The sequence below is a fragment of the Triturus cristatus genome, chromosome 2_2, assembly GCF_964204655.1.
Source record: "Triturus cristatus chromosome 2_2, aTriCri1.1, whole genome shotgun sequence".
Lineage (NCBI taxonomy): Eukaryota > Metazoa > Chordata > Amphibia > Caudata > Salamandridae > Triturus > Triturus cristatus.
The window spans coordinates 1,057,593,715-1,057,620,758 of NC_140582.1; the positions used below are offsets into that span (position 1 = coordinate 1,057,593,715).

At 48.7% G+C, this 27,044-nt stretch overlaps 1 protein-coding gene across 1 annotated transcript in view; it reads right to left on the minus strand.

The window, feature by feature from the left end:
* Positions 1-451: 451 nt before the first annotated feature.
* Positions 452-27,044, minus strand: part of NSD2 (nuclear receptor binding SET domain protein 2) — an 881,013-nt gene continuing 854,420 nt past the window's right edge. Inside the window, exon 23 of the mRNA XM_085642559.1 lies at positions 452-2,794. Within this exon, the coding sequence (XP_085498685.1) occupies positions 2,529-2,794 (266 nt within the window). The 3' untranslated portion in view covers positions 452-2,528. The remainder of the gene's footprint in view (positions 2,795-27,044) is intronic.

Consider the following 27,044-nt stretch of genomic DNA (forward strand, 5'->3'; position numbering starts at 1 on the left):
AACTACATATTTAGCAGATTTTTCATCAAACTCCCCTTTCAAAACCAGTTTCCAATATTGCCAAAGAAGAAGATGATGTTGAAGATAGAAGTACATCAACTTCAGGCTGCAGTCCAGACACTCCTGCAGACTCTGCATCTAGCTTTCGTAGATTAATCTCTTGTCTTTAGCTTTGGTACAGTCAACTCTCAATCAAGGCAGTGTTTACTTGTAAACTTTAAACAGTTTAACATGAAATATACTCTTTCAGCATTTAAACAATTACAAACCTCATAACAATAATGATGATTGAAAAATTAACAAGGATAAGGCTGCCAATGTGTCCTATTCAAATCAAGTAATTACCATGAGTGAGGAAGTATCCTAGATCAATAAAGAGGTGTACAAGTACTTCCTAGAATGACAGTTAACATTTAGATTTACAAATAATGGTCTTGACCACATTATTCTAGACTTCCATATCAATTTCTAATATTTATTTGTGAAATGTCACTTAAACTGTGGCACCTTTCAAAGTGAACGTCATGTTTGTAGTAAAAGTTGCTGTCTTCTCAATAAATAAAACATTCCATAGACATAGTAATGTTAGCTGTGCAACATCAAAAAAGCAGCACTATGTTGATTTGTTTGCAATTAACCTCCCATATAGACTGATTAAAATAGAAAATACTTTTAAAGATGTGCCTCTTAATTGAACTACAAAGATTATACACACGCACACAACAAATGGCGCTTTTCTTTGCAGAGTTGACAATTTCCTGGATTTGCTATATATCGGAACAAATGTTTAAAAGAGTCATTCACTAAGTGCAACTCATCTAGTGATTTAGGCGTGTGTGTACATATCTACACATATATATAGAGAGAGAGTGAGAGCACAAAAGATTTTCACGCAAACTAAACAATGAAATGAACCAATGAATTAGTCTATACAGGCTTTTTAAATATACATTTGCAAAACATTTTGTTTAGTAGTTGACAAGTAACCCTAACGAACAGCTATTATGGGTAGTATTTTTAAAACACTGAATATAAACATGTTATCAGAAATGCATCAGTGTTCTTGGGTCTCTATCCAACTGATATTTTAAACAACATTTATGTTAAAAAGCAGACCAGGTGCAAATAAATATAACGGAAAGGTTTAAAACTAGCATTATATGTATTGCCAGCAAAAAGGCAAATTGGAACATACATGAACTGTTAGATGTTCATTTCTCTAACAAACTGGAGCACTGAAAGATCTTGCTAACAGGTTATTTGCTTGACAAAAAACATGACCTTGTTGTACACCTAATACTACTTCTAGCAGTCTGATGTAGCTTTAACTACCTTAGACGCGAGTAACACTAAATATAAGACTCAGAACTGATTTCATGCAATTTTCTTTACATTCTCCATACAGTTTATCCCAAAGAAAACGTTTAAAGCAGAATGTGTGTGGAAGGTCAAATATACTTCTAAAGCCAAAAACGAAGAGAAAAATTATATTTTCTTCGTAGATTGCCAATAGATCACTGCTACCAGGAAGATAAAAAAAAACACAAGTAATTTTTAAACATCATGTAGGATTGTATTAAAAGTTTGTAGATGCTTACATTAGACTCTTGTCTGTCTACTCCAATGTTCCATCTAAATTTGGCTTAAAGAATACATCTTGATGATACGCTAATACTTCATAAGTACCCAAATTAATTTCCCCCTTTGTTCTGTGGTGCACAACCTTTTAATTTGTTCTAATACAAAGGATAAGTATGCCTTTCAGAGATAAATATTGAACTTTGCTTGCAGAATTTAAAACAATCACTTTAGGCGACTATATTTTCTGCCTCAATTTAGCTACATGAGGTAGGAATTGAGCCCTGCAAATATATATGTGCTACTTTTAAAACTGCAAGGAGTAGAAACAAGAACATGGCATTTTATACTGTATTGCCCACAATCCAAAGCACTCTTTCAGATGAAAACTGGAAAAATTAAACAGAGCAAAAATATTTTTTAAATTTTAGGCTTATTTAAAAATGTTTAAAAACATTTGGTCCCCATAAAAGACTATATCCATGAGGTCCAACATTTGTTTTAAAAAAAACAAACAACCTTCATACAAAAGGACTACACAAGATATTTGCTCTATTAATAGAAAACTAGTCATATAAAATATTGATTAGAACAACTTGAGAGCTAATAGTGTCTTCCTTCTGATATTTTAATTACATTGTACAGTATATAAAACCACATTTCTGCGTCAAAAATGTAAATCTCTCCAATCTGGAAAAATAAGTGAATCTTTACATTCAAAAATATTCAGTTAACTGCAAAGTTGAGAAATGATGTCCTGAATAATTGTGTGCATTCTTCATCAGTGCGGATGCAGCAGGTGCTGCAGATGGCTCAACAGGTAAAAATACTTTTTTCCTGAAAATATAACCTGTACAGAATATAATGTAAACTTGTATTTTTTAATCTGACCTATTCACAAGTCAATACGTATCTACAAGATAGTGTTGGTGGAAGAGAATGCAGTCAAGTTATTCTGGTGGTCCTGTTTGAGTCCATTTTCGTTTTCGGTTTTTTTTGGGTGTCCCCTTTATGCTTTCTTCTGGAGGTCTAAGAGCTGCCTGATATTCCACTGAGTCCAAATCATGTTCACAGCAACATACATGTCCATTTTCTGTTGAAATGAACTTGGTTTCGTCTTGGTGTTCTTTACATAATGAATTTGGGCATAGGTGGCAGAACATAACAGAAGGCTTGCCACAAACATCACAGTGATGCCAAGGACATTCCCATTTACCTGTAAATGGGGATATAAAATGTTTGTTTTTTTTTAAAAAAAAAAGGATTCTTCATATAAACAAAATACACTAGCTATAAGAAAAACATGTAATGCAACCAGCAATTCAAATGTGTATCAAGCATTGGAATGAAAAAGAAAACCAAACCCAAGATATCAAAGGCAGTTTTTATTTGCAAGTTGCTCATTAGAGAACTTCAAACCAACATGCAAAGATTGTATTCTGACTAGTCATGTTATGTTGTGTACATTGACATAGTTCACCCCATTGTCCATACACCTGACCAGTCATATAACTAAACATACGAGTTACTTACCTTTGGTAACAATGTATCTGGTAGAGACGTTGTCTAGCCGCAGATTCCTTAACTTAAAATATCCCCAGGCGTCAGACTGGATCCGGAAAATTCTTTGCAGCAGCACCTTTGCGCGCCGGGGGATGGCGCCACATGACCCCGCCCTGACGTCATCCACGTACATGATGTCAGCGAGGTCATACAAGTCCCTCCCGGCGCGCTGATGTCAATATGTACACAACGCGTTGTGCGCGAAACCCCAGAAATGATCCACCCCTCTCAACTCCCCACCTCTCCATAAATACGCTGTTAGAAATCACTAAATACAAGGTGAGCCACTGATTTTCTGTTATGCAGAAATAAAACTGCTTCTGGGATTTTTTTCCTCCAAAACAAAAATTAAATCATTTTCATTCTGTGGTCTAAGACATGAGAACTTTGAAAAAGGTGTAGGGACAGTATAACAAAATTGTACTTAGACCCTTATGATGTGTAGGAATCCACTCCAGAGACCGGGGTGGTGGAGGGCAATGAGGAATCTGCATTTGGAGATTCCACCAGAAACAAAGTCACAGAATGTAAGTAACTGTTTTTCTAGTGGAAATTTATAACTGCAGAATAATCTCCCTAAGAATAGTTAGCACAGCTGTCAGTGGCGTAAAGAAACTTGAGGGGGCTCCCCTGCAAGGTACGAGGTGGGGCACCCTCAAGACTCAGTCAGGAGCTCTTTGGCCAGGGTACAGTGCTGGGACTGACCCTGGGGTTTGGAGGATCTCCCTACCACGCACTGCGAGGGCTGTGGGGCCTATGTTACGCCACTGACAACTTTACCCCTTAAAGGTGGAAGAAGTGGACTCAAATTAGGAAGTCTTGCAGGAGAAAACGGGAAAAATAGCCAGTCTCCATGCTGTGGTGTTTTAGGATTGTGTGTACCAACGTCTACGTCGCAGTCTGGCAGGTATCCGACCAAATAACCTCTTACTAATGCCGTCGCAGCAGCCCTGGTCCAGGTGAAATGTGCCTGCAAGTCTTCTGGAGGTTCCTTCTTAGTTAGCGTGTAGCAGATTAGAATGCAGAGGACTACCCATCTTGACAAAGGGCTCCTTTGCACTGCCTTGCCTTTCTTGGTCCCAGTGAGTCCTAAAAAGATGATCATCCACATTATTGTCTCCTGTGTAGTAAAAGCTTCGCTCTCTCTTAAGGTCAAGCCAGTGGAGTCTCTCTAGGTGTGGCGGAGCAAAAAACGTCAGCAAGGTGATTGAGAGACATGGAAGAGTGATACCACCATTGGCAGAAAGACAGACTGACATAGAACAATACATCAGAAAGTTTGGTGTGCAGAGGATCTAGATGATGCATCCAAACCATAAAACGTTTTATTTGGCGTTCATGGACAGGCGTCTGCCTGTAAGAATGACTTCGATAACCGCTGCCGCTCAGTTTCTACACATGGAGGTGTAAGATGCAGATTTTGGTGCAAGGCTCTCCCCTGTTGCTGAGACAGGTGGTACTCCAGAAGAGGTAGGCGAGTCAGAATGAAAATGCTCAGGCACTCCGGGTACCATACTATCCTGACCCAGTCAGGAGCTATTAAATGTAGATGGGTCCGGTTAACCCTGACTTTGAGAATCAATGACAGGAATATGCAGATGGGATCAGTTTATCATTACAAAAAAATAAATAAAAAAAAGCGTCTCCCAATGACCTTTTTTGACAAAACACAGATGCAGAGACACCGCACGTTTGTCAATTGTGAATAGATCTTGCCAGGGCACGCCCCTCTAATCGAAGACATGCCACCTTGGGATGGAGAACCCACTTGAGGGCCACCAGCCGATACTTGCTCAATTTGTCACTACAGGCCTTCAGAGACCCCTGCAGGTGGATAGATACCACAAATATCTTTTGCTGGTCCAAACATCTCTATAGAAGTATGACCTCCTGACAAAAGACCCAAGACCCCACCCCACCACGCTTGTTGCAGTACCATACGGTGTTTGAATTGTTTATTAGTACCTGTGCACGCCTTCCACTGACATTAAGACTAGGTGCAGGACCAAGCAAAATAGTGAAAGCTCCAAAATGTTGATGTGAAGCTAGCTTTTTGCTGGAGGACAGAGGCCTTTGATCTTCACCTCCCTCAGATGAGGTCTCAATGCTAGCAGTAATATGTCTCTGTCAACTACAAAGTCTGGGTGGGGAAGAGAGTGAGCAGTAGGTCAGGTGGGCGGCACTAGAAGGCCCGAGCTTCTCAAGAGGTCCTAAGTCTTTTATAGAATCTGAACAGCATTGGAGAGGCAATTCCTGTGATCCCATTAAAACCTTATATTCCAGTCCAAGGTCTTCATGTGCAAACTGTCGTATAGGACGATGAACAAGCCTAGGAGGCCAAGAAGTCTCAGAGCCATCCACACCAGGACCCAGGATTGAGTTCTGAAATGCAAAGGCTTTGCGTGCTAGAGTGCCCAGGAGAGCCCCTAGGAAGAGAATCCTCTATGCAGTGCTCTAATCAAACTTCTGTTCATAGTTGGGAGAACCTTAAGGAGAGCAAGAGCCTACTGCCCTCCAGAGTTGGGCTGTGAGCAGTGAGAATACATGTATCCCAGACACTTGGAACCATGAAAAACATTGACTATTGGTGCATCAAACTAGGGTGCTTGAAAGGGAAAAACCCTTTACACTGAATCTGTTCACAGAGCAGGGAGGATGGGTGGGTCGGTAAGGAATCTGCGGCTCAATAGAATTTCTACCGGATAAGGTGTTACCGAAGGTAAGTGATATAAAAAGGAAGGTCTGTTCAGAAACGGACCATCTTGCAATGTGTTATGTTCTCTTGGATACAGTGCATAGAATCGTCCCAGCAGGACTATATCAATGCTTCTGCTGAAGTATAGGACTATTGTAAACTGACTAAAACAGCCAGGTTTTTAGAGGTTTTTTAAAGTTTCCCCGCTCTCTGCATAAGGGAGGAAGTTTATTCCAATAGAAATGGGCCAAGTAGGAAAAAGACCTCCCTCCAAATCTGGAGGTACACATTTGTGGAATTTGCAGAAGGGCTTTGTCTGTAGATCTCAGCACTCTAGTCGGGTAATAACTTTGTAAGTAAGCTGGAGCCTTACAGTTCAGGGATTTATGGGTAAGACAGTACATCTTTAAGAGGAGTGTTTTCCTTATAGGTAACCAGTGTAGAGAGTGAAGCATGGGTGCAGAGTGACAGCCAAAAGTAAGATTACAAACCAGTCTGGCTGCAGTATTCTGCACCACCTGAAATTTAGATACTAAAGTCTCATTTGCACAGGCAAGTAAAACATTTCCATAGTTGAGACGACTCGTAATTAAGGCGTGAACTAGGATTTTCCTAGAGGTAGCAGGAAGCCATGGATATGCTTTCTTCAATAGTCGCATGGTGGCAAAGCAGAATCTGCATAGGGTTGAAACATGTTATTTCATACACAAAGTGTTGAGCTTTACGCCAAGATTCTTAACTACTTGTTTTAGGGATGGGGAGGTCCTAATTCAGATGGCCATCAATCTGACTACCATAGATGTGGGGCTTTCCTGAATAAGAGTATTTCAGTCTTTCTCCATTCAATTGCAGGCAGTTACTAGACATCTTTAGCTCTGACGTAGCACATAGAGTTGATTGTCCACGGGGAACCCTTTTGTGTGGTCAAGTTAGAACGCCGCTCTTTTTGGGTCCAGCTGATTTAGTCTCTCCTCTTCTTTATAGAGTTGAGGCAGTTCGTAAAAGGTAGGCAGGGTGATGAACTAGACTACATGAAAGGGAGTGACCACCTTCGGTAGGAAGGAGGCTCTCTTTCGAAGAACCAGCTTTACTGGATAGATGTAAGGTACTTACGCTGAAACGATAAAGCCTGTAGCTCACAGACCCTTCAGGCAAAGGTTATTGTCATAGAAAGGCCTTTTTAATAGTAAGTAGCCTGATAGGGCAGTTATGTAGCTGCTTGAAAGAAGCATACATCAGGAACGTTTAGAATAAATGGAGGTCCACTGAGGCATGATGAAGGTGAGAACATGTGTTGGGAGACCTTTCAAAAACCTATGTACAACGGGATTATTGAACAGGGATGGCTGATCAGACAACTGTAGAAATACCGAGATGGTAGAAAGATAGCCTTTTAAAGTGCCCAAAGCAGAACCCTGCTAGGCCAGATTGAGAATGAACAGAAGAACTTGGGAAAAGGGTGCAGGGGGGGGGGGAAATCATCCTGCTCATCTGTACAACATGCCACAAACTTTCTTTCCTAAGAAGGTAACATTACAGACTTCGGACAGAAGGTCGAAAGCTGTCGACTTTTGCAGCTCAATGTCCAGGCATGAAGGCGAAGCGTTGCCGATTTGGGTGCAGAACCCTGCGCTGTTGCTGCGACAGAAGATCCTTCTGAAGAGGCAGCTTGATCGCGGGGACCCATAAACATTCTCTAAAGCTCTCCATGCCCAATCCAGATCCACAAGAATGACTTAGACCCACTTCTTCCACCTTTTCTTGAGAACTCACGGAGGAGTGGCCTGCCAACTGTTGAACCACCAGTAAAATCCCCCGATGTTCCAGCCATGTCCAGACGTACAAAGCCTCTTGACAAAGGGTCCACAACCCCACCCATAAGGCAGCGAACACCTGAACCAACCTTCCCCCGATTGAAGGAAGGCCTTAAATGCCAGTCAAATCACTTGGAGCTCCAACAGGTTGATGTGGAGTCTGGATTTTGAGGGAAACCAGGGACATCTGATCACCACCTGTCCCAGATGGCTGGCCCAACCATGAAGTGATGAATCTGTCACCATGGTCAGCTCTGGATGGGTAAGGGATGTAAGACTGACTGGGGATGGTGTGGGGCCATAGAAAGACCAGAGTACATGGCAGTAGCACTGCTGTCCTTAAAGCACTCAAACACAGAGTCCGCTTTTTCACCAAATGAATGAGAGCCATCAAATGGAATGTCCATGAGTGAGGCCTCCTGGACATCCCCCGAAAAGGCAGAGGTTCTCAAACAGGAGCAACGCCTAAGGGCTAGTGACGATAAAATCGCTCTGCACAGCAAGTTGTCACATCCAGTGATTTTGTATGGTGAACCTGGCTGTGTCCCTACCATCAGCAATGCTTGGGAGAATACATCTTGGGCCTCCTTCCGAGACCATGGACAGAACTTGTGCAACCAAGTCCCAGATGGTATGAGAGAGTATGCCTCGGACCTCCTCAGAGATCAAGGACAGCATTTGTGCAACAGACTCCCAAATGGTATGAGAGTATTGGCCCAAGAGGCATGCTGTGTTTAACGACCACAATACCAGGCTGGCTGAATAGAACATCCTCTTCCCAAAGGTATACAGCCTTTTGGATTCCCTGTCCGGTGGAGTGAAAGGGTGAACTTTGGAGGTGGTGGCCTGGACCACCAAGCTCTCCGGGTTGGAGAGCAGGGTAAGGAAACTGGACTCCTCTTGGGTGGGGTGATGGCTAGCAATTGTCCCATGTACAGGAGCATGTGTTCAGGGTTTAGACCAGGCCCCATGTAGGACATCTGTAAGGGATTTCTTAAATGGGAGTAATGGTTCTTTGGGGGAAAGCATCCAGTTGAAGCAACTTGATCAAGAAATTTGTCTTGACTGCTACTGAGCGCAGCATAAGGTACAGGACCTCAGCCATCTTTCACAGCAACATTGTGAGGCACCCTCCTCCATAACCACAGTAGGAGGAGACGCCAGGCCAGTGTCTGGGGAGGTGTCCAGTCCACTGGCATCCGCCAGATCCTCGAACCAGTTGTCCTCTGTCTCCTCTAACTGGTATGCATAAGGGTCCGCAGACCCCTCACATTCGTCCCCCAATCCAGGTCGATCATATGAAAAAGGCACTGGCTTAATCATGATGAATGCCCCACGGTCAATTTGCGCTGTGCGACACCTGTCTGGCTTAGTGTCAGAGTCGGGGATGATGATGGGGATGGCGCCACCATAAGCGCTTTAGGACTTGAGCAGTCGCCAGGGAAGGTTGAGGTGGCTCGACGGATGTGGCTTTGGATTAATCAATGAACCCAAGGGGACCGACTGGCACCAAAGGCGCACAGGTCAGCAGAAGACCAGTAGGGACAACACTGAGACCGCAGGGCTCATTGGTATTCCAGCAGTGATGGGATGCCCAAATATGAGGTACATGATAGCTGGGCGGGGGTCGCTTTGGCTCCTGGAAACTCTTGAAAGCACCGAGACTGTCCAGGCACAGGCTCCACCACAGAACAAATCCTCAAATGCAGACACACCCTAGTCTTGTTGCATGACTTCGACAGACGTGGAGGAGATCTCAACTTCTTGTGTCGATGGAGCTTACCAGATTATCCCGATAACCTTGACTGACGAGGGGGCCCTAACAACATGGCCGGCTAGACGTGTCTTCGCGCTGCTCCTGCCCCAACGGAAGAAATCCTAAGTTTATCCTGGCGCGATAGTGACCTTCAATGCCCTGGAGTGATACTGGAACCCCCTTTGAGTTTCTGGATCCCGGTGGGGGCGGAAAATAGTGGCCTGCAACGACGCGTCGGGCGGCCGGATTCCTGCTGAAATCCTATCCCCCAGTGCACAGCGGCTGCTGGAGTTGGGCTCAGAGCGGAGGATGGCGGCGGCGGACGGCCCCCAAGCCTGCTGGCGGGAGGTGGAGGTGCCTGTGACCCCAAGTAAGGCCCATCAACAGTAGCTTACGGAGGTGAGGCCCCAAGCGGAGGTGCTGTTGCGGAGGGACGGCCCCAGACGGCTGCTGCAAGGGGAGCGTGCTGCTGGTACCAAGTGCTGGGCGAGACCGGGGCGGAGAGGCCTGCTTGCCTCGGCCCCAAGGTGGCTGAGATTCTGGTAAGGCGGCCCTGAAGACTGCGGGGGGAGGGACCGCCGTGAACTGCTTCGGGCCCCCTGGTGAGCTGAACGGGGGCCCGTGATCCTGGGAGTGCCCTGCCACATGGTGGACGCAGACTGCGGCCTAAATGGCGGCGCAACAGTAAGGCGAGACCGGGGCGGTGAGGCCTGCATGCCTCTGCCCAACAGCGACTGAAAATTCTGGTGCGGCGGCCCTGGAAGCCTGAGAGGGGACCGCCGTGAACTGGCTCGGGCCTCCTGGTGATCTGGGAGGAGGCCCGTGATCCTGAGGGTGTCCTGCCGCATGGTGACCAGGGACTGCGGCCTAAGTGGCGGCCTACAACAGTAGGACGAGCAGGGGCAGTGCGGCCTGCTTTCCTCTGCCCAATGCTTGCTGCAATCCTGGTGCGGAGGCCCTGGAACCCGGAGGGGGGACCGTCGTGAACTGGCTCGATCCTCCTGGTGAGCTGGGAGGAGGCCTGTGATCCTGGGGGTGTCCTGCCGTATGGTGACCAGAGACTGCGGCCTAAGCGGTGGCCTGCAACAGTAGGTGGCAGAGGTGCCCGCAGTGAACCGGGAGGCGACACGGGGCCTGCAAGACCGGGCATAGAGCTGCTGGCCTGCGACGGAGACTCCAACACAGGAGGTGAGGGCCTGGAACGCTCGCTCACGCCGCAGACTTTAGCTGGGGTGGTGAGGAGACACACACACCCCCATAACGTGTGGGATCTCATAGTGCTGGAGGGGCCATGGGGCACAAAGACAGGGCCTGAGGTGCCAGCTCCGCCGATCTGGGACAAAGGCTCCAGCTAAGGTGGTGAGGGGCCCTCTCACACACACTACACAGGCTCCCCCAGTGTCGAAGGGGCTGGGACGCAAAAGTGAAGACCCGTCGCACGCGCTCCGTGAAGTGGCAAATCCTTGAGTTCAACGGAGTGGCGGTCCGCGTGGAGAGGTCCGGTGAGGCCACATAGCTATACTAACCAACGGAAGGCGTGACTGGAGAAATAGCCAACACCAAGGACCAGGATTCTGGTTTGACAAAGGGAGAGCACGCCTGAGGGGGGGGGACCCCGGTGGAATTACACAAGACATAACTGTTGTTGGCCTGACGGGACTCCAAAAAACAATATAGCAAGGCCGCGCTGGACATGGGGAAAGACAGGCCCCTTAGAGGCGCCCAAACAAATAAAATAATGCAATATACGGTTCCGGGCCCGGCAGTGGCAGACCGCCACAGAACAGTCCCAGACCAAGAAACTCACCAACACGCAGCAGCCCGAGACAAGGCTGACATACTGGCAGCAATTTGTGACTCCAGAATGGCGCTGGAATCCAAAATAGACGGAATGGCCATGGACATCAACCACCTGCGCCTAGACCTCAGAAAGGTGGAGGATAGGGTTACCACAACCGAAGGTGACCTGAATGCTTTGCAGACAGAGGTCCGACAGCTAAGAGAAACGGTGACGACCCTTTGGGACCACACGGCTCGGCTGGAAGATAGGGTGGACGATGCGGAAGGTCGGTCGCGGAGAAGAAACCTCCGTTTTTGGGATTGCCGGAAAAGGCGGAGGGGGCCGGCGGCGGACCTATTCCTGGACGACTGGATTTGCACAACATTTCCAAACCTCCGACTCTCCAAAATGTTGGGCAGTAGAGAGGGCCCATAGATCTCTTAGGCCACCGCCGCAACCCAGAGCCCCGCCCAGAGCCATGATCGCTCGAATGTTCAACTTTAGAGACAGGGACGCGATCCTGCAACATATCCGCACTAATATTCCACCCAGATTTGAAAACCAGGATATCCACATCTTCCCGGACTACACGAAAAAGGTGCAGGACATGGGTAATGGCTTCCTGGGTGTCAAACGTCGGATGCGAAACCTCAACATTAAATATAGCCTAATGTTTCCGGCCAGGCTTCGAGTACAGTATGACGGCAAGGTGCGTTTCTTTGATAACCCGGCAGAGGGAACAGACTGGATGGACTCGCTGGGCTTGGCCGGTCAAGACCAAAACCACGGCTGGCAGGAACAGAGGAGGTGGAGTGGACGGCAGCAGAACCGACAAAGACGTGAGGAGGAACAACGGTCGAGAACCCAGGATCCAGCGGATGGAGGACGTATCATGGTGGGACCAGATGGCGCACTCCTCAGGGAGCGGAAGGCGGTTACCACGCAAAACCAGTTTTCTCCGCTATGCTTGGTACAAGATACACAATCGGACCTGGGGGGTGCCACCGGCCGGGTGGGGTATCTGGAGATGGCTGACTGGTGGACTAGGAGCTGGGATCGAGGGGGTCTGGGTCATAGACACAGTGAGTACATGCTCTGCACCAAGGGGCACTGGACTTAATTGAGGGGCTTGAGTGGGGGGTGTCAGGGGCCCGGGGACACGCTGGGGGGGGGGGATTGGGAGAATAGTTTTTGAGAGGGTCACGCTATCTCGCTAATGTACAATTTTGGAATGGCCGGCTGTAGTGTGCTGAGGTGACCTGGCGAGACCATTGGTCGGGCGGGGCCACGCGGTGCCAGTCAGTCGGTTACATTTTGGTGGTTGAGAAGGGGTGGTTTTTTTTTACCTTCTGAAAGTAAGTTCTTTGATAATAGTTACTTCAAGTTGGGTGGGGTGAATTGGGGGTGGGTGGTGCTTTGGGGCAGGGTTCGGAGTCCTCAGACCAGGGTTGGGTTATGAGAATGAAGTACTACTGCCTGTGGGTGGGGGAGGGGGCAGAGGTTTACATTTTGGTTCTGTTGGGGATGTTGCCGGGTCTGGGCTTTGTTGTACGGGTAGAGGTCTGAGACGATCAGGCTATGGGAGGTCATGCTACAAAATGACAGAGGGTCCCCTACAAGACCTTGGGGCGCGACGCCACACACAGCTGCGGACTTATGCAAGGTGACACACAGAGGTATAAACTAATGATGTGGAATGTGCGGGGGCTTAATAATAGGGTCAAACGGATCCGGGTGGCACCCTATCTTAGGCGCTATGGGATAAGTATTGCTCTGCTTCAGGAGACACACTTATGGGGAGACTGTCTTAAATATGTTCAACGTAGATGGCGGGGCCTGATTTTCGCTACCTCCTATTCGGGGTTTGCCAGGGGCGCGCTTATATGGGTGGCACCGGGGGTTCACTTTAAGGCTTTGCAAACAAAACAAGACCCTGATGGGAAGTTTGTGATGGTGGAAGGGACGCTGGATGGGCGTAGTGTATATATAGTGAATATATATGCCCCGAATAGTGATGACGGGGGTTTTTTAAGTCGAGTCTTGGGGCAGTTGGATCTGGATCCAGACACGGAATTGATTATGGCGGAAGATTTTAATTGTGCCCTTGATGGGGAATTAGACAGACACCCCCCAAAATTGGACGCCAAACCCAAAACCAGAGAAGCGATGGACCAGATGCTCCAGAACTATGGCTTATTGGATATATGGCGACATCGCAATCCAGATCGTCGGGTGTACTCGTGTCACACACCCGCAGCCAATACCTATAGTAGACTAGATTACTTTTTTATCCAAAGAGCGGCGGCGCATAGGATGGCGGAAACGCAATATCTGGCCCGCTACTTGTCCGACCACTCCCCACTACTAATAGCGTATTTGCTAGGCCGACCGAGGTCCAAGATACCGCTATGGAGGCTCAACACGGAAGCTTTGGGGGACCCGACCTATAAGGACGCCATATCGAACGGGCTGGAAACCTATTTTGGGACGAACTGGGGCTCTGCTGGTACCAGGGCGATCAAATGGGACGCAAAGAAAGTGGTGATACGGGGGGTCTGCATGTCTACAGAGGTGGGGGTTAAAAAAGTGCTAGAACAAGACCTACGCCGACATGAGGAACACTTGGTGGCTCTGGAGAACGAGCTTCCCACGAATAAGGAGGGGGTTGGCTCAATGGGAAGACACGCGACGGAAGATTAGGGACCTATGGGACTCACTGGGCAAATTCAATAAAAATATGAGCAGGCGTCGCTGGTATACAGAAGGGGATAAGGCAGGCCGGTTGTTAGCGCGCCTGATTAGGGCGGAGACGCAACCCCTCTCGATTTTGGCACTAAAAAATGACCTTAGCCGGGTGGTCAATACGCAACACGAGATCAATAAAACATTCTGGACCCACTTATGTAGAATATACTCTGAGCCCGACGTCCCTGTGGCCCCCGAGGTGGTGGAGACTTTTCTGGCGGGAGTGGAACTGCCCTGTGTGGAACCCGGAGAGTCAAGAGGCTTTAGGACCCCCCTTTAGAGGGTAGGAGATACGGGTGGCGATCGCCCATCTGAAAACGGCTACATCCCCTGGGATGGATGGCATGGCGGCGGAATTGTATAAGGAATATGGGGGGGGGGGGGGGGGGGGGGGGTCCTGATCCCTGAATTGTTGGAAATCACAGAGGAGGCCGGCGAGTGTGGACAACTCCCAAACTCCATTAGGGAAGCATTGATAGTCATGATCCCCAAACCAGGGAAGGACCCCCTGCTCCCCAGTTCTCATAGGCCAATTTCAATGTTGAATGTGGACCTCAAAATTATCAGCCAGGTATTGGCCAATAGGCTCCTCCCATATCTACAACGACTGGTCCATGAAGACCAGTCCGGTTTTATACCGGGCAGGAACACACTGCGGAATATTCGTCGCCTCGCCCATGTTATGCAATCATTGGAGGGACGGGCCGAACAGAGCACCTTGGTGTTCCTAGATATCGAACAAGCGTTCGACTCGATCAGGTGGGACCATCTGTGGCAGGAACTTCTAAAAATGGGCCTAGGTGAGGGTTTTGTCAGCTGGGTGAAATTGCTCTATACCCATCCGGTGAGGAGGGTTCACACCGGACGGTATGTGTCGGAAATGATACCCATAGCAAGGGGGACCCGGCAAGGGTGCCCGCTCTCCCCCATGCGGTTTGTCCTGGCAATGGAGTCATTGGCCTGCCACCTCCGGGGGGTACTTGAGGGTCTGGGCATATGAATTGGGGGTTCGGAGCATGTCGTATCCCTGTATGCAGATGACGCGCTCATATGACAAGACAAGGTATTCCGTCAGTCGCGTTTGCGCTGCTGTCTGTTTTAATTTTCCTGTTCTTGTATTTGTTTTAATTTAATTTTTCATTACCCCTGATTTTAGCTTGGGTCTAGGTAGCGGTTTCCCTTCCCTCTCACCGCACTTAAAATACTTAAAGCACCGCCGTTTGGCGGGTCCGGGTCACGGGTGGGTCCCTAGTTGTATTTCGGGCGCCATCTTTGATTGGGTTGGTGTTGGTGTTGCTCTATCCCGGCGGGCGCCATTGCGAGCGGTCACGCGGCAGGACAAACCTCGCGGGACACCTACTTAAGGCGGTCCTTCCTTTCTGGCCTCTAGACAAGGTATTCCGTCAGTCGCGTTTGCGCTGCTGTCTGTTTTAATTTTCCTGTTCTTGTATTTGTTTTAATTTAATTTTTCATTACCCCTGATTTTAGCTTGGGTCTAGGTAGCGGTTTCCCTTCCCTCTCACCGCACTTAAAATACTTCAAGCACCGCCGTTTGGCGGGTCCGGGTCACGGGTGGGTCCCTAGTTGTATTTCGGGCGCCATCTTTGATTGGGTTGGTGTTGGTGTTGCTCTATCCCGGCGGGCGCCATTGCGAGCGGTCACGCGGCAGGACAAACCTCGCGGGACACCTACTTAAGGCGGTCCTTCCTTTCTGGCCTCTAGACAAGGTATTCCGTCAGTCGCGTTTGCGCTGCTGTCTGTTTTAATTTTCCTGTTCTTGAATTTGTTTTAATTTAATTTTTCATTACCCCTGATTTTAGCTTGGGTCTAGGTAGCGGTTTCCCTTCCCTCTCACCGCACTTAAAATACTTCAAGCACCGCCGTTTGGCGGGTCCGGGTCACGGGTGGGTCCCTAGTTGTATTTCGGGCGCCATCTTTGATTGGGTTGGTGTTGGTGTTGCTCTATCCCGGCGGGCGCCATTGCGAGCGGGCACGCGGCAGGACAAACCTCGCGGGACACCTACTTAAAGTCGCTCTTCCCGCGCAGCGGGATCGCGCAGTGGGACGCCGTCGCTTAGCCGGAGTCGTGCCTGAGTCCTGCCCGTCTGCGCCCGTCCGCGCTGAGGACGCCTAGGGCGCTAGGGGCGGGTCTCGGGCACTCGGGTGATGAGCGTCGGAATGATTACCTATTCGAGTATCGCCTTACGAGCTATCGGATATTCTCTTCCGATGTGCGATCAGGCACGGATACATCCGCTTAGCGGCCCATGTCAGTGTACCTGTATGAGATGGGCTCTTGGTTCACCTGTTCGCAGCTGCAAGGGGACACCCCCCTCAGCCTCACGAGGCTTTGGTTCAACGTCGTGTCTTCGTTTATTGAACCTAAATGTCAGGTCTTTGGTCCAACATCACCTAGCCTTTTTTGACCTAATTCAGGAGGAGTCTCCTGATATAGCTGTGATCACGGAAACGTGGCTGCAGGAACACGATACTGCCATCATTAACTTGGCTTTCCCCCCTGAATATTCTGTTTTCAACCTTAATCGGTCATCCAGAGAAGGAGGTATTGCCCTTGCGGTTAAATCAAGTCTACCTTGCAGTTGGAAGGTCTTAAACATCGTTGGATGTGAGAGTGCCTTTTTTAATATCTCGATTAGTCCCCAGTTTTCTATCTCGGGGATGGTGGTCTACCGGCCCCCAGGCAGTGATGTGGCATTCAGGGAAGCTTTCCCCGATGCCGTCAGTTCATTATCTATGGGTTGTGCGAATTTTTCCATCCTGGGAGACCTTAATCTCCACTTTGAGAACAGGAGTTTGCCGGCTGTCAATAATTTCTTAGCCGACCTCGAGGCCCTCCAACTGACTCAAAAGGTAGCTCAACCCACTCATGTGGGAGGGCATACACTCGACCCGTTTTTTACTAACCTCCTGGAAGCTACCATCTCTTCCATAACACCTGTGGGGTGGTCGGATCATTTTTTGGTGGATATTCGAGTTCCGTTGCCTGCTACTCCCCTTATCCCCCCTTCGAGACCTATTCTCAAAAGACATTGGAATAAACTGAGACTAGAGGACCTCCATGAGGTCTTGGCGTCACATCCACTGGGACCCTTTGAGGGTTTGGAACTGGGCTATGACCGGTTCTGTAAGTGGATTTCGGGGGCGCACGATCTCTTGATCCCTATTAGGGCAAGTAGGTCTCGTCTGAGAGAATCGAGCCCTTGGTATGATAACGCCCTGCGGGTGTTAAAGGGCACTTGTAGGCGGGCTGAGAGAGAGTGGCGGAGACACTATGATGCGGCCAAGAAATCGCTGTATCTGTCCTCCGTCAAGGCGTACCATCGAGTCATCTGTAGAACTCGTGCTGTGTTCTACTCAGAAGAATTCCGTAACAGCCCCAATCCATCGAAATCAATTTTCAAGGCCCTTAAGAATCTTTTGGCCAAAAGAACTTCTTCCCCGGTATTGGCCTCCACTTCACACTGCAAGGTTTTGGCATCCTTCTTTTTGGAGAAGGTGCAAGCCATTTACCGGTCGTTTTCTGATGTGAGTCCACCTTTGGGGCCTCCGGTGACGATACTGGGTCGTCCTATAATGGAGTCGCTTCCTTTGCTTTCTTCTGAGGAATTTGACAGGGTGACCCTAAAAATTAAGTCGGGCTCACCTCTGGACCCATTAAAACCTGTCGTCTTTAGAGATCAATGCTTTGTAGGACGCCCTCTTTTGCGATCCTTCATTAACACTTCACTGATGTCGGGTATGGTTCCAGTCAAATGGAAGCAGGCGGTGGTTTCTCCTATTTTGAAGAAGCCTTCATTGGATCCTTCGAGGCCGGAGAATTACCGGCCTATTTCCTTACTTCCCTGGCCGGCAAAAGTTATGGAAGCCCATGTCAACCAGGCTCTCTCTGATTATATTACCCGTGCTAACATCTTGGATGACACCCAGCAGGGATTTTGTGCTGGGCATAGTACGGAGACAGCTCTTCTGGTAATGGTTGACCATCTTCGTGGGCTGGTGGATTTGGGACAGACGGCGGCGCTAATATTATTAGACCTAAGCGCCGCCTTTGATACTGTCTCACATCCTATCCTTTTGCGTCGCCTGGAGGAGTTGGGCATTGGTGGTGTTGCCTTACAGTGGTTCCGCTCCTTCCTTGAGGACCGTTCCTTCTGCGTTGCCATACCTCCTCATCAGTCCAATTTCTATCCCCTGGGCCTGGGGGTGCCTCAGGGATCCTCGCTGAGTCCCACGTTGTTCAATCTTTACGTGAGGCCGCTGGCTGATGTCGTCAGACAGTGGGGCATGACGATGGTCTCGTATGCTGACGACACTCAGCTAGCGGTCACTATCAGCGGGGACGCTGAGTGCGATGCCCCTAGGTTCCAGAGTGGACTGAGAGCGGTGGCGAGCTGGATGAATGCCAACTGCCTCCAGCTCAAAGCGAAGAAAACTGAGGTTATGGTTGTCGGGAAGGGACGTGACCTGTGGGGAGATAGATGGTGGCCACCGGAGCTTGGGCCAGTCCCAACTCCGGTCACGGAGCTGAGAAACCTGGGAGTATGGCTGGAACCTGCTCTCAGTTTCGTGGGCCACTCCAAGAAAACTGCGGCCTGTTGTTTTGGAGTTCTTCGAGGCTTAAGATCTATCTTGAAGTTTTTTGACTCCTCTACGAGGCAGTTGGTTGTTCAGGCAACCATAATCTCTCGATTAGATTACGCCAGTTCACTCTTGGTAGGGGCTAACTTGGCGGAAATTTAACGCCTCCAACGGGTCCAAAATGCAGCAGCTAGGGCCATAGTGGGCCTGCCTAGATCCTGCTCTGTGTCCAGCACTCTCCGATCTCTTCACTGGCTTCCGGTGAAAGCCAGAATTCACTTCAAAGTGCTCTGTCTGGCATTCAAGATCTTGAAGGGTCTAGCCCCTCGAATCCTTTCTAACCTCTTGTCGTTCTATGTACCGTCTCGCCCTCTGAGATCGTTGGGCCAAGCGTTGGCAGTGGTCCCGAGATTCAAGTTGAGTCGTATGGGAGGTCGATCTTTTCGGGTGAAAGCAGCTATCTTGTGGAATTCTCTCCCATTGGAGATCCGCCTTTTGGACGATCTCTTTTTATTCCGAAAAGCTGTAAAGACTGTGCTTTTTTAACCATCTTACTTTCTGGTCCGTTTGTGTGTTATTCCCTCTGTTCTGTTAGGTGCGGCTAAGTTTATCTTGTCATGCGCCAGGACGCCCCTTAGCTGGGTCAGCTGTGCGCAATACAAATGCCCCTAACATAACATATACCTGTCTCGGCCGACCCAATCCTTACCAACCATGATCGCTGCACTAGCACGGTTTTGCGGCTGCCTCTGGGTTCTGTCAACAAGACGAAATCGCAGCTTTACGCGATTGGATCGGAGAGTGAGTGGGAAGTAACCCAGCGTCCGGTGATGGAACTTCCTAGGCAGCGGACACGATCCGTTATCTGGGGATATGGATCGCCAGGACTGAGATCATTTTTTATCAACATAATATGGGGAGGATTATCCATGGACTAAGAGGTAGTATTGCCTTTTGGAACACAGTTAACCTCTCCCTGATGGGGAAGATCGCCTTAATAATGATGGTGGTCCTGCCCCGATGCCTCTATACAATGCAACGGTTCTTTTTTGAACTCCTGCACAGAGTATTCAAGGAACTCGATGCACTCCTGATCCTCTTATTGTGGAATGGGAAGAGATGCCGGGTTAGTCTTGAGATCATGAAGCATAGGTGGGGAAAAGGGGGTCTAGAGGTCCCGGATTTAGAACTTTACTACTTTGCAGCACAATTGCAACATGCCATAGCATGGCTGGACACGGACCACTCATGGGAGAGATCACTACTAGAGGGTACTTATGGGGATCGACAGCTAGGAGCGCTTCTCTGGCGGGCGGGGGATCAGCGTCCTCCATTTGTGAGACTCGTAGCGGCACTGTGGAACCGGGTGATACGCCGCCTGATTCGGAGGTCGACCGTTTGCCCTAGGGGCGGACTTCTGGCTCATGCCACCCTTTGCTCACATAGACCAGGTGATGTCCACGGATAAATGGAAAGATGGGGGCTGCCTTATGCTATCTGACCTTTACCCAGATAATAAATTCATTACTTATCAAGAGGCGGTGAGTAATTTTGAGCTGGGAGCGGGGCAGTTTCTGCAGTATGCTAAGATAGCGGCAACGGCGTGGCACCTGTGGCCCTCGTTCCCAGAAGCCCCAGAGCACACTCACACCCTGGTCACGATGCTTGCTATGGCTGGGGGGGGGGGGGGCAGGGGGAGTTTGTTACTCACCTCTATAGGGCGTTACGAGAAGATAAGAAAAAAAGCTCCCTATCAACAGAAGGTACTTGGCAGCGGTGTGTCGGCAGGAGATTACGCCTCGCGACTGGGAAAAGATACACGAAGGGGTCCGGAAGGTATCGGTAAGCAATCGCTTTAAACAGATTCAATATACTATAATACATATGACCTAATCTCTCACCCAAACGGCTTCAGGTGATTGATAATTCCAGAGACCCACACTGCCCCAGATGTCTTCGTACTCCGGCGGATTTCCCACACATGCTGTGGTCATGCCGAATGATACAGGACTACTGGCGGATGGTCCTAGAGGACCTGACCAGGATAACGGGGTGGGTAATTGACCTGGACCCGCGCGCTTGCCTATTAGGCTTGATCCCGAGAGATCCTAGGCGCAAGACAAGTAGGCGGTTCCTGGTTCTGGGCCTCATTATAGCCAAAAGGCGTATCGCGATCCATTGGCTAACCCAACAGGGGTCACTAGTGGCGAAGTGGAGAACAGATTTGAGGGAGTGGGCACTAGCGGAAGAAGAAGGGGTGGGAGGGTGAGTCAGGGTGGGGGGAGTTAAGTTGCAGTTAAGTTTGATAACGTTCATAAAAATGAAAAGGAACATTGAAAGGGAGGACTCCTCTGCGGACGAGACCTGTGATCGAATTCCTGATTTGTATTGTTACAAAACCGTGCTCCACCTCGGCTGAGATGGAAGTGATTGATGTGGATTATTGTATGTTGTCTGCTGATATAGAGGAACACCTAATAAAGAAATACATTTTTTTTAAAAAAACTTGACTGACTAGTGCTTGCAGTAGCTTTGTGACCAATTTCGGGCCATTCCTCTTGTCCGAGATCATGACCAATGCAGCGTCACACATCGAGGAGCTTGAGGGACTGCTCCCTCAAAGCCTTGGGGTAAATGGTGCAGCAATCAAGGCAGAACTTGCGTTGTGGATGCAGTTCAAGCACCAGAGGCACACCAAATGTGGGTTTGTCACTGACATCTGTTGGTGATAGGAACTACAGGGCTTGAAACCAGCCTTCGTAGTAGACATTCGACCCACCAGGAGACAAAGTCTCCCAAAAAATAAAAATAAAAAGTCAATCATAAAAGAGGGGGGATTAGGGGTGGGGTGACGACTTCTCCAGATCTGCGATGACTGGGTGGAAAGAAAAGAACATCCGTCAGCATGCTGAGGTGGCGCCTATATAGGAGCAGTTCATGTCACTTCTGGCACGACTCTGCCACGCAAAGCCAAACAACGCCATCTACCAGTGCGAAGGGGAACTGCTCACAAACAAAGTCTGCATCCAATCTGATGCCTGGGAAATATTCTAAGGTAAGGAAACTGCGGCTAGAAGTCTATCAGATTGGATATGTTCAACCCCGCTGTGAATCGCTGATAACGTTTGTGGGAATGCAGGAACGGTATATAAAAATATGCATCTTGAAAGTCCAGGGATACCATCCAGTCCCTTTGAACCAGAGCAGAGGAGATCTGTGAGCCTTTTGAATTTGTTGCTCGGAATGGTATTCAATGGCTGGTCTGGAGGCCTCCACCCATATTCGGAGTCTGAATACTAACCCTCACAGGGCCCGTCACGCGTTTGATGGTGCATTTGGCAATTAGGGGAATGACAGCTTTCATCGAGACAGTAGTATGGTATGCCAAAAATTAATCTAGTGTGGGGATGAAATTAAAGGCAGGACGTTGCCCCTTTGAACAACATTGAAGACTTTTTTGGTCTGGAGTGATCTCCAGCCGGGGAGGAAATATACTTACTAGCTTGTTCTGTGCCCAAAGGACAAATCAAAGCAGTCTGTGAGCCACTGAAGCCAGAAAGGAAGGGTTGGAGGGCAGCTATCCCTGCTGGCGTGAACAGCTGTGGATGCCACCATCACATCCTCTGCCCCAAAAAGGGCTGCACTTGCTGAGAAGGTCAGCACTGCCAGTAAGCTAGACCTCTGGAATAACCCCATAACTTTCTAACCTGCTGATGAAATTGTCAGACTGGTGATAATAATTCCAAAGATCAAGCTGTGGTAGGAGTATCTGGAACAAACAATTCGAAATGGTTACTTACCAGTAGGAGTCGTTTTGCAGCTTGAAGAATTTTCTGGATTCACGTGCTGTGCATTATTCCGCCATCTAGTGGTTGGGTCCAGAATTGTCTGTTTTTTTCCCTCTTGTTTTGGTCGCTGTCAACCACCATTGGGTGTCAGGTACGTCCCCTGTGTGATGCCAGACGGTATCCTGGAGGTCGACGTGCGTGGAGGCCATCTTCTGATTCTGTTTTCTGTTCCATTTCGCTTTTTTGTAATCCTTGAGATGGTTATTGAATAACTGATGTAGTCCTTTGCTTCCCCACCTGTTTGTTTTCCTTATAGGGGAGGCAGGTTGTCACGCATGTGAATCCAGAAAATTCTTCAAGCTGCAACACTACTCCTACTGGTAAGTAACCATTACGTTTTGCGGGGTGAATCCTTTTCTGGATTCACATGCTGTGCATTAGATTATGTAGTAGTTTCTCCAGTGTCTGGGAGGCTGTGGTGAAAGGAAGACCTTGCAAACTGGTGTTGAAGCACCCTTTGTCCAATTTAAGCTTTCTTATTCATTTGTATATCCACACAATAATGTTTTGTAAAAGTGTGTGGTGATGCCCATGTTGCTGCTGCGCAAATGTAGTCAATGGGTACATTGGCCATAAAGGCTAGCGTTGATCCTTGGTTGAATTGTTAGTTCTTTCTTGGCATTGGTATAACAATTGGATGGCTTGTACTATCCATCTTGCAATAGTTGTCTTTGTGACAGGTGAACCTGTGACGGTATGTGCGTAGGCAACACTCAATTGTTTTGTTTTCCTGATCTATTCTGTTTTTGCAAATATTACAATAAAGTCCTCCTTAAATCCAGAGTAAGGCGGCTTCTCTCTCCTTTAGTCTTTGGGTTTTTAAAGAAAATCGGCAGGAGAATGTTTTGATTTAAGTGATACTTAGATACCACTTTTGGCAAGAACTGTGGTTTAGTTTTTAAGATTACTTTATCCTTGAGGATTTGTAAGTAGGGTTCTTGTATTGTTAACGCTTGCAGCTCACTTACTCTTCGTAGTGATGTTATCGCAATGAGAAAGGCTGTCTTTAGAGTAATGTGTTTGAGGTCCGCTGTATGCATGGGCTCGAAGGGCTTTGCAATTAGTTGAGAAAGTACTGTATTTAGGCTCCATGTGGGTACAGGAGCTGCTCTTGGTGGTGCAATTCTTTTTTGCTCTTTCTAAAAACCTTTTGATTACTGGTCTTGTAAAAAAGCTTTTGCATGATTTTCCTCTTGTGTATGCAACTATGGCAGAAAGGTGCACCTTTAAGCTTGAGTAGCTGATGTTGCTGTATAAGATGCAAGTAAGGTATGTAATAACCGTTTCTTGCGTCTTGATTGAACTGGTTTTCTTGTTAGCAGTGCACCACGTGGTATATCGTTTCCATTTTGCTGTATAGCACTTTCTTGTTGACTGTTACCTTGCCTCTTTTAGAATTTCCATGGTTCGCAGATGCAGATTGAGGAGACCAAATTCTATGTATTCATGCGCCAAGCTGCTAGATGTAGCGTTGCTGGCTCTGGGTGAAAAATCTGTCTCTGTTGCATTGTTAGCAGGTCCTTTTCTGCTTTGGTATTGATCATTTGTCCCCTGGATAGTTCTAGGAGGGTTGAGTACCAGGCTTGCCTTGGACATTGAGGGGCAATGAGAATCATATTTGTTACTGGAGTTTTTGCTTTTTGTAAAACTCTTTGAATCAGGGGTATTGGTGAAAAGGCGTAAGCAAATGTCTGTGACCAGTTGAGTGAAAGTGCATTTCCCTTTGATAGGTGGTGTGGAAACCTTGAGGCAAAGAACTGGCATTTTTCGTTCTGCAATGTTGCAAACAGGTCTATCACTGGTGTTTCCCAGATGCTGAACAGATAATGTACTGTTTTCTGCTTCAATTCCCATTCGTGTGAGCAGTTGTTCTGTCGAACAAGTTACTTAGCTTCGGTAACGATATATCTGTAAGAAACATTAGTTAGTGATAGATTCCTTACCTTAGAATTACCCTCCAGGCGGCAGACTGGATCCAGAAAGTTTCCGTCAGCAGTACCCCTGTGCGTCGGAAGGTGGCGTCGTGGTCGCCGAGATGACGTCGCGGCAGCTACTTAGACGCCGCCCTCGTGCGCTGACGTCAGTTCAGTACACGACTTTCCATGCCAGGAACGCAGAGCCATGCAAGATACTCACCACTGGTGCATTGAAACTAGGGCCCTGAAAGGGATGACCTTAACCCTAGAAATCAGTTCGCAGAACGGGGAGGATGGGTGGGGTGGTAAGGAATCTATCACTAACTAATGTTTCTTACAGATATATCGTTACAGAAGGAAAGTAACTTGTTCATCTGAAACAAACACGCAGTGATAGATTCCTTACCTTAGAACAGATGAACAAGTTACTTACCTTCGGTAACGATGTATCTGTAAGAAACATTAGTTAGTTAGATTCCTCACCTTAGAATATCCCCAGGCGTCAGACTGGATCCGGAAGATTTTTCGTCAGCAATACCCCTTACGCGTCGCTAGGCGTTGTCTGCGGCTCCGCGTCCGTCGTCGGCGTCAGAATGTCGGAGTACTTAGACGCCGCCCTCGCGCGCTGACGTCAGTTCTTGTACATAGCGTTCCGCGCCAGGAACGCAGAGCCATGCAAGATACTGACACTGGTGCCAAAAAATTCTAGGGCCCTGAAAGGGATAGCCTTAACCCTAGATGTCAGTTCGCAGAACGGGGAGGATGGGTGGGTCGGTGAGGAATCTAACTAATGTTTCTTACAGATACATCGTTACAGAAGGTAAGTAACTTGTTCATCTGAAAGAAACACGTTAGTTAGATTCCTCACCTTAGAATAGATACCCAAGCAATACCATCCCCGGTGGTGGGTCTGCGAACCAAGATCACACCAGAAAGTCCTGGAGGACAGAACGGCCAAAGAAGCCATCCCTCCGGACTTGGCTGTCTAGGCAATAATGCCTGGCAAACGTGTGTAGCGAAGCCCACGTAGCCGCCTGACAGATGTCCTGCAACGGGGCTCCCCGTCCCAAAGCAGTAGTAGCCGCTGTAGCCCGAGTGGAATGGGCGCGCAGCCCAACAGGAGGGTCCTTTTTCGCCAAGGAGTAACAGATTTTGATGCACAAAACGACCCACCGGGAGATGGTCAGTTTGTGCACAGCTTTTCCCTTCTTAGCACCCACGTATCCAACGAAAAGTTGGTCGTCCACCCGGAACGGTTTTGTGCGGTCCAAATAAAAAGAGAGCGCACGCTTTGGGTCCAGACGGTGGAGCCTCTCTTCCTCTTTGGAAGTATGCGGAGGCGGAAAGAAGGTGGGCAAGGTGACAGACTGCCCAAGATGAAAGGGAGTCACCACTTTCGGTAGAAAAGGACGAGGCCGAAGGACAACCTTGTCCGGATGAACAGAGAGAAAAGGAGGCCTGGACGATAGAGCCTGGAGCTCACTCACCCGTCTAGCCGAGGTGATGGCTACCAGGAAAGCAGTCTTAAGCGTCAGAAGACGAAGAGGACAATTGTGAAGAGGCTCAAAGGGAGCGCACATCAGAAATGTGAGAACAAGATTCAAGTCCCATTGAGGCATTACGAAAGGAACAGGAGGGAACGTATGAGTAATGCCTTTAAGAAAGCGTTGAACCACAGGGGACTTGAAAAGAGAAGGCTGATCAGGAAGCCGTAAGAAGGCAGAGAGGGCAGCAAGATAACCTTTCAAGGTGCCCAGGGCAGAGCCCTGCCGGGCCAAAGAAAAAGAAAGAGGAGAACCTCAGAAAGAGGGGCGTAAAGGGGATCCACAGCCTTTGCTGTGCACCATGCCACAAATCTGTTCCACCGGCAGGCGTATACCGTCTTTGTGGAGGGACGCCTGGCTGCCAGAATGATATCACAGACTTCAGGAGGCAAGTCAAATGGCATCAACTGCCGCCGCTCAATCTCCACGCATGGATGTGGAGGCTAGACAGGTTCGGGTGTAGGACCGTCCCCTGCTGCTGCGACAGAAGATCCTCCCGAAGGGGCAGACGTATCGGAGGATCGGTCAACATACTGAGTAGCTCGGGATACCAGTACCTTCGTGCCCAATCCGGGGCCACCAAGATGACTTGGGCCCGGTCGTGCCTGATCTTCTTCAGCACTCTGGGCAGAAGTGGTATAGGCGGAAAGGCGTACAACAGACCGCAACTCCACTCGTGACGAAAAGCGTGGCCAAGCGAGTGCCGCCTTGGAAATTCCAAAGCGCAGAACTGCTGACATTGCGCGTTCTCTTCGGTGGCGAATAGATCTAACCAAGGCTCTCCCCACTGCTGAAAGAGACCTTGCGCCACTTCGGAGTTCAGACGCCATTCGTGATCCATCATGCACCGGCGGCTGAGTTTGTCTGCTCTGGCGTTCAGAGAGCCCGCCAGATGTTGAACCACTAGGGCGACGCCCTGGTGTTCCAGCCACGTCCAGAGGCGCAGAGCCTCCTGACAAAGAGTCCACGACCCCACCCCGCCCTGTTTGTTGCAATACCACATGGCGGTGGTGTTGTCCGTGAACACCTGCACGACACTTCCCCGGACAGAGGGAAGGAAGGCTTTCAGTGCAAGTCGGATCGCTCTCAACTCCAACAGGCTGATGTGGAGGCGAGACTCCGCCGGAGACCAGAGGCCTCTGATCTCCGCCTCCCCCATACGGCCACCCCATCCCAGGAGGGACGCATTCGTCACTACGACATGCT